This window comes from Sinocyclocheilus anshuiensis, unplaced genomic scaffold (genome assembly GCF_001515605.1).
Source record: "Sinocyclocheilus anshuiensis isolate Anshui unplaced genomic scaffold, SAMN03320099.WGS_v1.1 scaffold1278, whole genome shotgun sequence".
Classification (NCBI taxonomy): Eukaryota; Metazoa; Chordata; class Actinopteri; order Cypriniformes; family Cyprinidae; genus Sinocyclocheilus; species Sinocyclocheilus anshuiensis.
In genome coordinates, this window is record NW_015554153.1 from 167,967 (window position 1) to 181,009 (window position 13,043).

General features: G+C 36.0%; 1 protein-coding gene across 2 annotated transcripts in view; it reads left to right on the plus strand.

Moving 5' to 3' along the window:
- The window catches only part of LOC107670709 (GPI inositol-deacylase-like), a 15,137-nt gene extending 4,178 nt beyond the window's left edge, over positions 1-10,959 (plus strand). The window contains exons 7-26 of one of the 2 annotated variants that reach the window (XM_016463418.1): positions 758-824; positions 893-998; positions 1,120-1,175; positions 1,262-1,345; positions 1,938-1,987; positions 2,219-2,270; positions 2,355-2,432; positions 2,611-2,686; positions 2,937-3,010; positions 3,266-3,317; positions 3,407-3,473; positions 3,580-3,685; positions 3,766-3,804; positions 3,896-4,080; positions 4,223-4,453; positions 5,538-5,673; positions 7,892-7,942; positions 8,033-8,247; positions 8,424-8,528; positions 10,572-10,959. In XM_016463418.1, the coding sequence (XP_016318904.1) occupies positions 758-824; positions 893-998; positions 1,120-1,175; positions 1,262-1,345; positions 1,938-1,987; positions 2,219-2,270; positions 2,355-2,432; positions 2,611-2,686; positions 2,937-3,010; positions 3,266-3,317; positions 3,407-3,473; positions 3,580-3,685; positions 3,766-3,804; positions 3,896-4,080; positions 4,223-4,453; positions 5,538-5,673; positions 7,892-7,942; positions 8,033-8,247; positions 8,424-8,528; positions 10,572-10,641 (1,900 nt within the window). In that variant the 3' untranslated portion in view covers positions 10,642-10,959. Of the gene's footprint in view, positions 1-757; positions 825-892; positions 999-1,119; positions 1,176-1,261; positions 1,346-1,937; positions 1,988-2,218; positions 2,271-2,354; positions 2,433-2,610; positions 2,687-2,936; positions 3,011-3,265; positions 3,318-3,406; positions 3,474-3,579; positions 3,686-3,765; positions 3,805-3,895; positions 4,081-4,222; positions 4,454-5,537; positions 5,674-7,891; positions 7,943-8,032; positions 8,248-8,423; positions 8,529-9,944 lie in introns of both variants that reach the window. The other variant, XM_016463419.1, reaches the window with a different exon arrangement.
- The last annotated feature ends 2,084 nt before the right edge of the window (positions 10,960-13,043 follow it).

Below are 13,043 nucleotides of genomic sequence, written 5' to 3' on the forward strand. Positions count from 1 at the left end.
GCGTAATAATCACTTTAATGTAGCTTGCGCCAACAGTTGTACACGGAAGCAGCTCCGGGCGGATGAGGTATGAGGTCGGCTTTGCGCATGCGCTGCTCAGAAGTGATGAACGCAGAAGCGCAGGGGAGAGAACAAAACAAAACAACGGTCACTAATTAGAAGTACAAAACGAGGATTTGTAAAGAAGAATGTTGGAGGATTTCGATATAAGCCAAGAGGAAACTGGTTTTCCTTTGCTAAAGTAAGGAAACTTTGCTTACTTATCTCCTGTTAACAAACGATGGTTTTCACGAGACTCAGCATGCGCAGCGCTGACCTCATACCTCATCCGCCCGGAGCTGCTTCCGTGTACAACTGTTGGCGCAAGCTACATTAAAGTGATTATTACGTTTTGAATATGGATATTTTTCTTAAAAAAACACATCGATTAGCTACAGAAGGCCTTTGTTCACCCCCCGGGGCTGTGTGAGGCACTTTTTTTTTATGGCTGGGTGCTTTTTATTTAACTTTTTTTGGACTGATGCATGCAACACCCGCTGAGTGCCATGAAACATCTTAAAAGATCAAAGACAATTTTTAATATAACTCCGACTGGATTTGTCTGAAAGAAGAAAGTCATATACACCTAGGATGACTTGAGGGTGAGTAATTTATGGACTAATTTTCATTTTTGGGTGAACTAACCCTTTAAGCCTCTTAACTTCCTAATGGCTAATGAATTTCATCCTTTATAATGTGAAATCCTCTATACTTTAAGGTGCAAGGAGCTGGTTCTGGCCACAGTCCGGGCGTTCTTCGACCTTATTGAACCTGAAACAGGGCAGGTGAGTCATGTCCTAATACAGTGGGAGTGTGTGTTTAAGGTGTTTTATTGACTCGTGTTTCTCTTTAGTTCACAGAGAGTCCTGAGAAGAGAATGTCAGTGCTGAACTATCACTTCTTTAGACATCCAGTGCTGCAGCCTGGAAGAGCACAGGATGCCCCTGTCACTTTCTCCGGTCTGTGTTTGTGTGCACATGTATATTTATAGGCTTATCAGTTTTCATCACAGCTGGAAGATAATATCTGATTCTCCTTTTCCTGCTATTTATATCCGAATCTGTTCATCCATCCTTGCAGCTCCTGAGGCATGGAAGGAGGTCAACACACTCCGTCTGTTCTACAGTGCCCCCAAGGTGACAATATGTTTCATCATCTCAGGCAAAATTATGCCAGCAGCATCTCTCTGAACGTTGCACTAATGTAAACCAACTCTTGGCAGGAAGCTCAAGTCATGTACTTCCTGTTTGCCCTCTCCAGTCGAAGGAAAGCCTACAGTCATTTCCACTGCCGCAGTAATAATATGGTGAGAGAGACCAACAGCATCACACCCAGAAAATTTTTTAATTTAAATGTAACATTTCGATTTAAATGTCACTAAACATTTGGTGAAATTAGGTCTGTTTAAGAGCATTAATTTTAAATCTCTTTACGTGGTGTCCCAGTTATGAAGAAAATGTGCATTCAGATGTGATTTAATGTTAAAATTCTTATGTTTTAAAACTCTGGTCAAATATTATGAAGCAAAATCATACTTGTAAAAAAATATTTATTATTATTAAATAATAAGCAAAGTAAGTATATATTTTGCAGGAAAGTGCAGCTTTTCCATTATGTAGGCTGTTGATGGCCAAGTTGTGATTTTCTTTGTTCCTCGTGACTTGCACTCTTAAAAATAAAGGTGGTTAAAAGGTTCTTCACGGCGATGCCATAGAACAACCATTTTTGGTTCCACAAAGAACCATTCAGTCAAAGGTTCTTTAAAGAACCATCTCTTTCTTAACTTTTTATAATCTGAAGAACCTTCTTTCGCCACAAAGAACCTTTTGTGAAACAGAAAGGTTCTTCAGATGGTAAAGGTTCTTTATGGAACCATTTAGTATGTACATGTTCAACAGGAAATGACCAGCTGGCTGTATGGCTGTACACAGATGAGTGGCTCGATTTGGTGAGTAAAATAAACCACATAAATTCCTCTCAAAAAGAAATAATTACCACCAGGCCCGTACAGAATCCACACTCGTAAAGTTAGCACATTTTCATAAGTCTGGTGCATTGCACACATGTTGATCCATACCATCATTAATTTGGACTCTAGTTTATAATGTAAATTGTATAGTGTGTGTTATATTATTTGCTTTGTAAATTGCTTTCTTATCTATTTTTCCCAATTACCCAGTGTTCAGGCAGTAGATCTCTCATCTCAGACAGAGCTTCTTCCAGCCTATAAGGTCATTCTAGTTTATTCAGTAACACATTATATAGCTACATTTAAAATAAAAATTGTTGTAAAAATGGTCTGTGTTTCTTTATAGGCTGTTACAGTGAAAATCAGTGAACTTTTGTCTGTCTCTCATCTCATCATTGACGCCTCAAACCCCAGTGGAACAGAGGTTAGAAGTTAACTTACAGTCCACATTATCATGTTCGTAATGAAAACTTGCATTACAAGACAGACCACATTAGCAGACGTTTCCCTTCTTAAAACATGCATTCAATGGTTTGTTAAAATAATTTGCGATGAGCTCGATGTTTTAGATGCTTTCTAAATGCTTGATTGTCTGATTGTAGTTTGTAGTCGAGTGTGAGCTGCAGAGAGAGGAGAGTTTGACTGTCTCAGTGCAGGTGCCTCATGTGCTGTCCTTTGGTGAGCCACTGAACTGCATGCTTGTGTTTGCATTTTACTTTCAAGGCATTTACCAGATGCTGTCATACAGAGCAGTGCTTTTTAGTTGCCCATTTTGCCTTAACGACAGCTATTTTTACACATTGTTAACATAAAATAGGCCTGTATAAAACAATGTAATAATCTTACACTGTCATTCTTTAATAAAATAATAATAAGTTGTTGTGTTTATTCTATGTGGATGCTTTAACTTGTATGTGACGGTTTGTAGGTCTGACTGTTAGTGACATCAGCATTAACTCCTCTGGGCTGCTTCATACACTACAGCTGCAAGACTTTCATCAGGTGATCGCTCACAGCATTCCCTGTTGTTCTGCTGTCCTTCCCTTTGAACCTCAGATTCTCCATAGAATTTATTCCTCTATTTTTCAGATGTCCATTCATAGTAGAAGCTTTTATAATGGTACAAATCCCATAATGGTCTTTAGAATAGTTCCTTAGGTTGATGTTCTATTCAGTAATCTGTTACACCCTAATCTTTAATTAAAATAAGACATGTACCCGAAAGCATAATAAAAGTGAATTTGTTTGTTCCTTCAGCTCTATCAAGCTTTCAGAATAACAATCACTAGTCACTGCAAAACCACTAAAGGTAACCAGTTATTCAGCTTTTTCTGCCAGAAATGAAGCATGATGAATTAAAAGTTTCTGTAAATACTGTATCTGTGTTGTGTTATACAGACAGACTGCCCAGTGTGTACAGACTGAGGGTACCTTGGTTTCGTGAAGACTCCTTTGATACGGCAAGGTAGAAAGAGTCTTGTCATTAATCAGCTAACTTTCCTCAGCTCTGTTTTTGCGGCAGAGTACTGATGGTTGTGTTATTTATGACTTTCTTTTTTTTCCCACCAAAGTATTCCTTCGGTATCTGACATCTACAGCATGCTTCACACCAGCCGCCCAGACAACGCCTCCAGTGCCCTCCTGCAGCTCCACACTGCCCCCAACTGCCAATACAAGGTATTTCATCCACATTTGTTGTTTTCTCAAAGGCAAACTTATCAGTTATCGGCAACAAATTTTGTATTTTGTCTTTATAGGTGTCCATTCGGACTTCGTTCCCCAAAGTGCTTGGGCAGGTGTGCTTACATTGTGGTATTTCATTTGGCATGCTGTTAACTTTCAACCTCAGAGTATTCCTCATATTCAAAAGGATTTGTTTTTCTTTAGATTCTGCGTTTCTGTGGTCCAGTTCTGCCTGTCTACTCAGCTGTAGTGCTTCTTCTGATGATCAGGGCTCAGCTGAGCTCCATCAAAAGATCTGGGCATCCTGCTGGAATCCAAGAGGGCATGAGTAAATCGTTACAGCTCCACAAACTGGAACTGCCCATCCTCCTGCTGCTGCTGCTGCTCAGGTGATTCCTGATACAGGAGATTTTTTCTTTCAGGCAGTGTTCAGTTTTGACAATACAAATAAATTTTTGCCTGCGAATTATACAGTTCTAAAATGTTTACAGTATATATTTTTCTAATTTTCCCCCTATTGTTCTACCATAGGCAGAGCTGGTTTCAGGATTTCTGGTCCTCTCTGGGACTCCCTGCGGTGGATTCTCTTCCTCTAAACTCTGTGGAGGATAAATCCCAGGATCCAAAGGCCTCTGTGCAGGAATGGCCCCGTATAGTGTCCCCACTGCTCTGTGTGCTAGGCTCATCCATTGCATTCTGGGGTAGCACAGTCCTCAGAGTGTTTGTCTGCTTCCTGTCCTTTTTTCTTGCTCCACTGCACAGGTAAAAGTGTTAATAGTAAGTGCTATTGTAGTAGCTTTGTAGTAGGTGCTCTAAATAAATAAATAGATGATTTTTGAAGTGTTATGTTTTATCTAAATGTAGATATTTTGATCTAAATCAAACATCAGACAAAATGAACACTTGTCATTCTGTGAGTTCAATAATGCATTTTTTTAAAGAAAGCAAGGATGCATTAAATTGATCAAAAATTATAGCAAAGACATTTATAATGTTACGAAAGGTTTGAATTTCAAATAAATGCTTTTCTTCAAAATTTCTGTTCATCAAAGGATCATAAAAAATGTATTGCCGTTTCCACCAAACTTTTAAGTAAAACGACTGTTTTTAACATTGACAATAATAATAATATTTTTTTCTTGAGCACCAAATTAGCGTATTAGAATGATTTCTGAAGGATCATCTGACACTGAAGACTGAAGTATTGCCTGCTGAAAGTTCAGCTTTACCTTTAAAATATATTAAAATTTGAAACAGTGTGTAATAATATTATTACTATCGGTTTTGCTGTATTTTTGATCAGATAAATGCAGCCTGCTGAGCAAAAGAAACTTTCAAAAGCCAGAGAGAAAATCCTTATTGACCATAAACCTTTAAAAGGAAGTGTGAAAACACATTCAGTTCACATGCAAACATGTTTTGTGTGGATTATCTTTTTTTAAACATGGTCTATAAATCTTAGATGTTCATTAATAATTTAATATAAATATTATTAAGTCAATATTTTAACATATAATGCAGTACAGCATACAGTATTGTACTGTGGTTACAGGACATAAAATACAGCCTTCCTTGTATAAAAAGTATGTACATTTTGATCTAAAGTCCTGATGTTGAATTACCAAAAAAAAAAAGTTATGTATATGTGTATATACTGTATATATATGTATATATGTATATATATGTGTGTGTGTGTGTGTGTGTGTGTTATAACAACCACCCCAGTGCAGTTAATAGATGACACTGTCAACTTTTTGCCATATAATCTATTTAATAACTATGTTTTTGCAGATCTTTTCAGAAATGTTTCCATGTCATGTGTGTGTGACTCTGTGTTTGTCTGCAGACCTTCAGTGTCCCGGGATTGTGGCACGCTTCGTCTTCATTCTCAGATTCTCCTGATTATCTTTTTAAACGTGCTGGGAGGCGTCACATGTGGAGCACTGGCTCTTATGGTCTCCTCTCTTCTCCACCTCTACAGGGTGAGTGATCTGTCCATCCGTCATCAAACCCTTTCATACCTACTCCATATAAAGTTGTGTTAGTGTTGATTAGCGGTGAGCCTAGAGAGATGTTTTTTTGACCTTGTGCTGAATGCTTGACTTAAAATATTACTACTGATGCTTAAAATACAGGTGCATCTAAAAAAATTAGAATATCAAGGAAAAGGTCTTTATTTTTTGTAATTTAATTCTATTCTAGCTTCATTGCACACAAACTGAAATATCTCAAGAGTTTTTTGTTTTAATTCTGATGGTTACGACTTACAGCTTAGGAGAAAAAAAAAATCAGTATCTCAAAAATGTAGAATATTTTCTCAAAGATCAATCAAAAAAAGATTTACAAAACCGAAATGTTCAAGATCTCCAAAGTAGGTTTAATTATGCACTCAATACTTGGTTGGGGCTCCTTTTGCACAAATTACTGCTTCAGTGCGGTGTGGCATGGAGGCGATCAGCCTGTGGCACTGCTGAGGCGTTATTGAAGCCCAGGTTGCTTTGATAGCGGCCTTCAGTTCATCTGTATTGTGTGTCAGATGTTACTTATCTTCCTCTTCACAATACCCCATTGATTCTCTGTGGGGTTCAGGTCAGGCGAGTTGGCTGGCCAATCAAGCACAGTAATACCATGGTCAGCAAACCAGTTAGAAGTGGTTTTGGCACTGTGGGCAGGTGCTAAGTCCTGCTGCAAAATGAAATCAGCATCTCCATAAAGCTTGTCAGCAAATGGAAGCATGAAGTGCTCCAAAATCTCCTGGTAGATGGCTGCATTGACTCTGGACTTGATAAAGCACAGTGGACCAATACCAGACGTCACGGCACACCAAATCATCACTGACTTCAGAAACTTCACACCGGACTTCAAGCAGCTTGGATTCTGTGCCTCTCCAGTCTTCCTCCAGACTCTGGGACCTTGATTTCCAATTGAAATGCTAAATTTACTTTCATCTGAAAAGAGGACTGTGGACCACTGAGCAACAGTCCAGTTCTTTTTCTCCTTAGCCCAGGTGAGACGCTTCTTACGTTGTTTCTGGTTCAGGAGTGGCTTGGTTCAAGGAATGTGACCGCTGTAGCCCTTTTCCTGAAGACGTTTGAGCGTGGTGACTCTTGATGCACTGACTCCGGCTTCAGTCCACTCCTTGTGAAGCTCTCCCAAGTTCTTGAATAGGCTTTTCCTGACAATCTTCCCAAGGCTGTGGTCATCCCTGTTGCTTGTGCACCTTCTCCTACCACACTTTTTCCTTCCAGTCAACTTTCTATGAATATATTTCGATACAGCACTCTGTGAACAGTCAGCCCTTTCAGTGATGACCTTCTGTGGCTTACCCTCCTTGTGGAGGGTGTCGATGATCGTATTAGTAGATCGTCAGTAGTTTTTCCCATAATTGTGACCCTGGACCACAAAAGCAGTCTTAAGTCGCTGGAGTATATCTGTAGCAATAGCCAAAAATACATTGTATGGGTCAAAATTATTGATTTTTCTTTTATGCCAAAAATCATTAGGATATTAAGTAAAGATAATGTTCAATGAAGATATTTTGTAAATTTCCTACTGTAAATATATCAAAACTTAATTTTTGATTAGTAATATGCATTGCTAAGAACTTAATTTGGACAACTTTAAAGGCGATTTTCTCAATATTAATTTTTTTTGCACCCTCAGATTCCAGATTTTTAAACAGTTGTATCTCGGCCAAATATTGTCCTATCCTAACAAACTATATATCAATGGAAAGCTTATTTAGCTTATTTCAGCTTTCAGATGATGTATACATCTCAATTAAGAAACATTGACCCTTATGACTGGTTTTGTGGTTCAGGGTCACAATTGTGGTTGCATGTTCTAAACTAGCCCAGGAGGTATCCAGTATTTATACTCAAAATTAATCAAACTAATCAAGTTCAAAATGGAATATTCTAATTTTTTGGAGATACTGAATTTTTCATTTTCCTAAGCTGTAAGTCGTAACCATCAGAATTAAAACATTTCTTGAAATATTTCAGTTTGTGTGCAATGAATCTAAAATATAAGAAAGTTTGCTTTTTTTAAATTAAATTACAAAAAATAAAGACCTTTTCCATGATATTCAAATTTGTTTAGATGCACCTGTGTTTACTATAATATTTCTCTTTTCTAATTTGAATGTACAGTTTTCTTCGTAATGATTTTAGTCTCTTGTGATTATTTGTCTTTGTCCAGGTGCTTAGATTACAGATGACAGAGAGGTCACTGAGCCACATGTTGAACCTGGTATGAATGTCATATTTTACATCAGTTTTTGACTTTCTACTTGGCTTACAATACCTGTAAGTTCAAAATGTTTTGTTTTTGTTAAACCAGGCGCCCCAGAAAGTTTCACAAAAATCAGAAAATGGTTTCCGTGCCAGTGATGGTCACAGTAAGGTTAAAGAATGTAACGGCAGCCCTCTACTGACAGAATCAGTGCTACAAGACGTCAGAGATGATCTGCAGCTCCACTTTAGTCTTTCCACACTGCTTACTCTTACCATGATGCTTAGCGTCCCTTCCCTTATCCACTGGAGACACAATCTCAGGTAATCGTCATTTAGAGTATAAATTCATTAGATTTATTTTCCTCTGCATTTCTCATGCAAGTTACTAAAGCACTGCAAGCAAGTTCTACAAGAGATCAACTGCCTGAGAGTGAAGAGAAAGTAATCTACATCCTCTAAGAGTGATTTTAATTTGCACATGTATGTGTCTTGTTCAGATATTGGGTTCATCTGGATCCTGACCCCTGCTGGCCTCACGTTGTACCCCTGCTCATCAGCTCTGTTCTGCTCATCAACTGTAACACAGATACACTCCTGCGCAGGTTTGTGTGCATTTCTTACAAATGTATTCATGTTATTTATTTTACATCAATTCAGATAGTCATATTCATCAGTGGCACTCCTTGGAATGCCTAATATGGCCATATCAAAGAGCTTTTTTCATGATGTGGATATTTATGATGTTGCTCAATTGTAATTTGAAATCTTCATAAATATATAGTGAATATTATATTTAAATACATACAAACTGTTGTTGAAAGTTTAGGGTGGGTAAGATTTTTTTGTAATGTTTTTTGAGAAGTCTTTTATGCATTTATTTGATCAAAAATGCAGTAAAAACAGCAATATTGTGAAATATTATTACAATCTAAAATAACTTGTCTATTTTAAAATGTTATTTATTGCTGTGACGGTGAAGCTGAATTTTCAGCAGCCATGACTCACATGATTCTTCAGAAATCATTCTGATATGCTGATTTGATGCTCAAGAAACATTTTTTGCTTATTGTTTTCATTGGTGTTCACTGTGATGTGCCACAATATTTGGAGGCCAGGATCTGATTATATGTCTCAAAGCAAGAACTGCTAATTCAGGGCCAGATCTGTCCTGATTATGTAACACTGAAGCCAAACGGATCCAACAGCAACTCTTTAACAGTGCAGCAATGACAGCAATGTTTGTATTGATGCTAGTAAGGCTTCTTCTGTGGAAATGTAATGAAGAATTTGCTCATTTTGTTTAATAGAGACTGTTGTTGTGATGTGGTTAATAGCTCTGCTGTAGCAGCTAAATATTAATAGTAAAGACCCTAGAGGAATGTGGTTTTATAAATACACTACCATTTAAAAAGTTTGGGGTCAGTAAGACATGAGCTTTTAAATTTTAAAAGAAATGAATACTACAATATTTAGCAAGGGTGCATTAAATTGATCAAAATTGTGTCAAAATTGTCCAAATTCAGTTTCAAATAAATGCTGTTGTTTTGAACTTTATAGTCATCAATAAATTCTGGAAAAAAAATAATTTATGAATCGTGGTTTCCACAAAAATATTAAGCAGCACAACTGTTTTCAACGTTCATGATAATAAGAAATGGTTCTTGAGCATCAATCCAGCATATTAGAATGATTTCTGAAGGATCATGTGATACTAAAGACTGGAGAATGACTGCTAAAAATTCAGCTTAGCCTCACAGGGAAAATAAATACATTTTAAAATGTATTAAAATAGAAAAATTTCAATTGTAATAATATTTCACAATATTACTGTTTTTAGATCAAATAAATGCAGCCTTGTTGAGGATAAGAAACTTTTCCAAAAAGTAAGAAATGTTACTGACCCTAATCTTATGAACAGTATTGTATGCCATAACAGGTGATTTGAATTGATTAAAACAAATAAAACATTTAATTGAAATGTATGTATATATCTGTTAAGTATGTTGATGTATTAACAGGTTTAGAATATGAAGGGATATTAACCTGAAAGCCGCAGTCGAACCATAATCGACCTTTAGCGAAAAAAATCTGATTAGAGGGAACAAAAGCTTACAAGCCTGCACATTCCACAGTCATATTCTGTGTGACACACACAATTTTTTGAGTAGGGTTTCAGATTGGGCTTCAAGTTTAGCTGTGACTGTTTTGACTTTTTTATAGAATGCAGCTCACTGCCTCATGAACCTAAATGCTGTTGTGCTTTAATATATTTGCAGTGACTCACTCATTACAGTGACTCGTCTGTTATATCTATATTGTAAGGAGTTGATATCACTTGTCTCATTTGAAAGCGGAGTTAATATTTTAAAATGAAAACATTAATCAGCAGTTGTAAATTGCTCACAATAAACCTTTTAAAGTATAATCTTCGAAAATGTTTACTAAGAGATATAGTTCAAGTTGATACAAGTGTGATTATAGTGCTGTTTTGCTTGGTTTGTGGTGCTTTTGTAATTCACTCATGTGCAGTGACTGAAACTGTAAGAGTGTAAATGATTCATGTCAATGCTTCTTTTATACTGATATGTGATGAAGCACTGTCTATCAGCACATGTATGCTAAAATATTAGCACTTCTATTGGCAGTCGGACTGATTTATCATCATTGGCTTGCACCTGTTTGGCCAAACAGCAGCGTCACTGTGATTGGTTGTGATCATTGTTTTCTTAATACAGTGATTAGGGCAGTTCATGCTTATTTCTGGAGCATCTTTTGTTGTTATTTAATATACAGACGTGCTAGAAAGTGTCAGAGATGTTGTGTACCTGCTTTGTAATTAAATTGTTACAGTGCAGAACAAGGTAATTGCTTGTTTATCTCTAAGCTTTGTAAATGGTGAAATAACAAACTGATCACTCTCAGGTTAAATAACGTGTTGTGGAGTCAGTGGCTTTTAGTGTTTATATATCTTAACATGTTATTTTACCCAAAAATATGTGCAATTTTTTTAGCACTACTGCAGTTCCAATAAAAATTGTTTACTCAGAGTTGGTTCTCAGATTTATTGAACATTTTCTGTGTCAGTTGCCATTTATTTTATTTTATTTTATTTTTATTATTTTTATTTTTTTTAAAGGTTTGTTAACCCAGAAAGGACAGTTCTGTCCTTAATTACTTGTGCTCATGTCATTCCAAACTGACTGTCTTAAATTGAGGTTGTCACACAAAATTAGTGTATGGCTTCAGAAAAATGTATTTATTTATTTTAATGTTTTTTTTTTTTTTTTTTTGCTTTATATATTTAAGCTTGACAGTTTCTAAGAGTACCCAGGATAGTCTTTAAAAAATTATTTTATTTGATTTCAAAGTATTTGTTATTGTTTATTTTTTTTCTTTCTTTCAGTTTTTTTTCCTCAATTTTTATTTCAGTGTTATTTATCTATTTTTTATTTATTTGCTTAATTTACTTGCTTAACTTACTTATGCTTGACCATTTCAAAGAGTACCCAGGATATTCTTTTAAATTTGTATTTCATTTGATTTCAAGTTATTTCAAGTAATTTTTTTATTTCATTTTTTTCAATTTTTATTATTTCTTTTTTTTTGTCTTTTTTGTATTATTATATTATATTTATTTATTTTAGCTTGACAATTTCAGAGAGTTTATGGTGTTCTTTTAAAATTTTATTTTTTTTTGTGTGCACTGTCCCTTTAAAAAGAGGGCAGTATGTGTGTTCCCTCAAACATCTTGTCTGTGCCATTTTAATTCCTGCTAATTAGTCACATTTAATAAAATTTTGCTTTTTTTCTCAGCCTAACAGATGGCTGTTAATCGTGCTGAGATTTGGCCACTGCAGTTGCCAAAACACCATTTGACTGGAGATGTTGAACTTCTTTCATCTCAGCTGAAAGACAGATAGCTATATAATCAAAACACAATGTCTTCTAATATCTGATGCACTGTTAAAATTGCTTCACAGAGCTGTCCTCCTCATTCATAAATACATAAATCATTTGGCCCATACAGCTCATTGATAGTCAGCTGTATTTACTCTGAGGATGGCACAGAATGAATGTGAACACACGTCTCGAGTGATATCCAGGTCTATTGAGTGTTTAGAATAAACCACAGGATATGAATACAAATGCTGTCCTCAACCAAGCACAGGCTATAGAGTCAAGTACAGTCACATCAAAGAGAAGATTCATCTACAGTGGAATGGAAATGTGGCCCTTAATGTTCAATACCAGAGGACTGAACTTTTTTTTCCCATGAGTTTTGTCCAAAGTAAATCTTTTTAGGAATACATATTTAAAACCTTCTTAATTGGCATTAGTTCATGCAAACCAATTTTTCAAATTACATAATTTTTAAATATGTTAAAGCCCGTTCTAATGAAGATAGCCTAAAGTTTAAAAAAATCCTTCTAAATTTAAAATAATAGCAGAGTCCACAACACAATTATAACGATAACGACAGATGAACGATATCATTGGAATCACTTTCAATTAAAACTATTTTTTTCCAGCTGATAAACGATAATGACACTGACAGCCAATCAGAATCCATCCTACTTTAAAGAGATCAAACGTTTAGAGTGGCAGATGACAAAATTGCGCGCAACTTTAATTCTCGCTGGAACGTGCTGATGACGTATCATGTCTGCACAAACAGGGTGCGCAGAGGTATACAAATACATATTTGACAGGCAGGCAGGACAGCCTGTCGTAATGTTCAGGCCGAACATTTTAATTGGATGAACATTTTATGGTCCTACGCCTTCCACAGACGATATAAATACAAATAAATAATTTTAGACCACTTAACTTCGTGATTGCTTTCGGGATGTGAAGAGACTTTCAACCAGCATAACAATTTTTTTTTTTGCTTTTGAAGCTGCAGTCCGTAAGTTTTGCCTCTTTGTCGCCATCTCTGTTTGAAACCTGCAATTGCAGTAATTTGCGGAATTATCGTTTTTAGTTTCAGTGGGACTTTAATGTTACTATACTTATTAGCTACTTAATGTTACTATTGCTCATAGTTTTAAACATTAACTCAGAAATGCTGTAGAAGTAGGCTATTATTGATATTTCAAATTAGCAATTGCATAATGTTA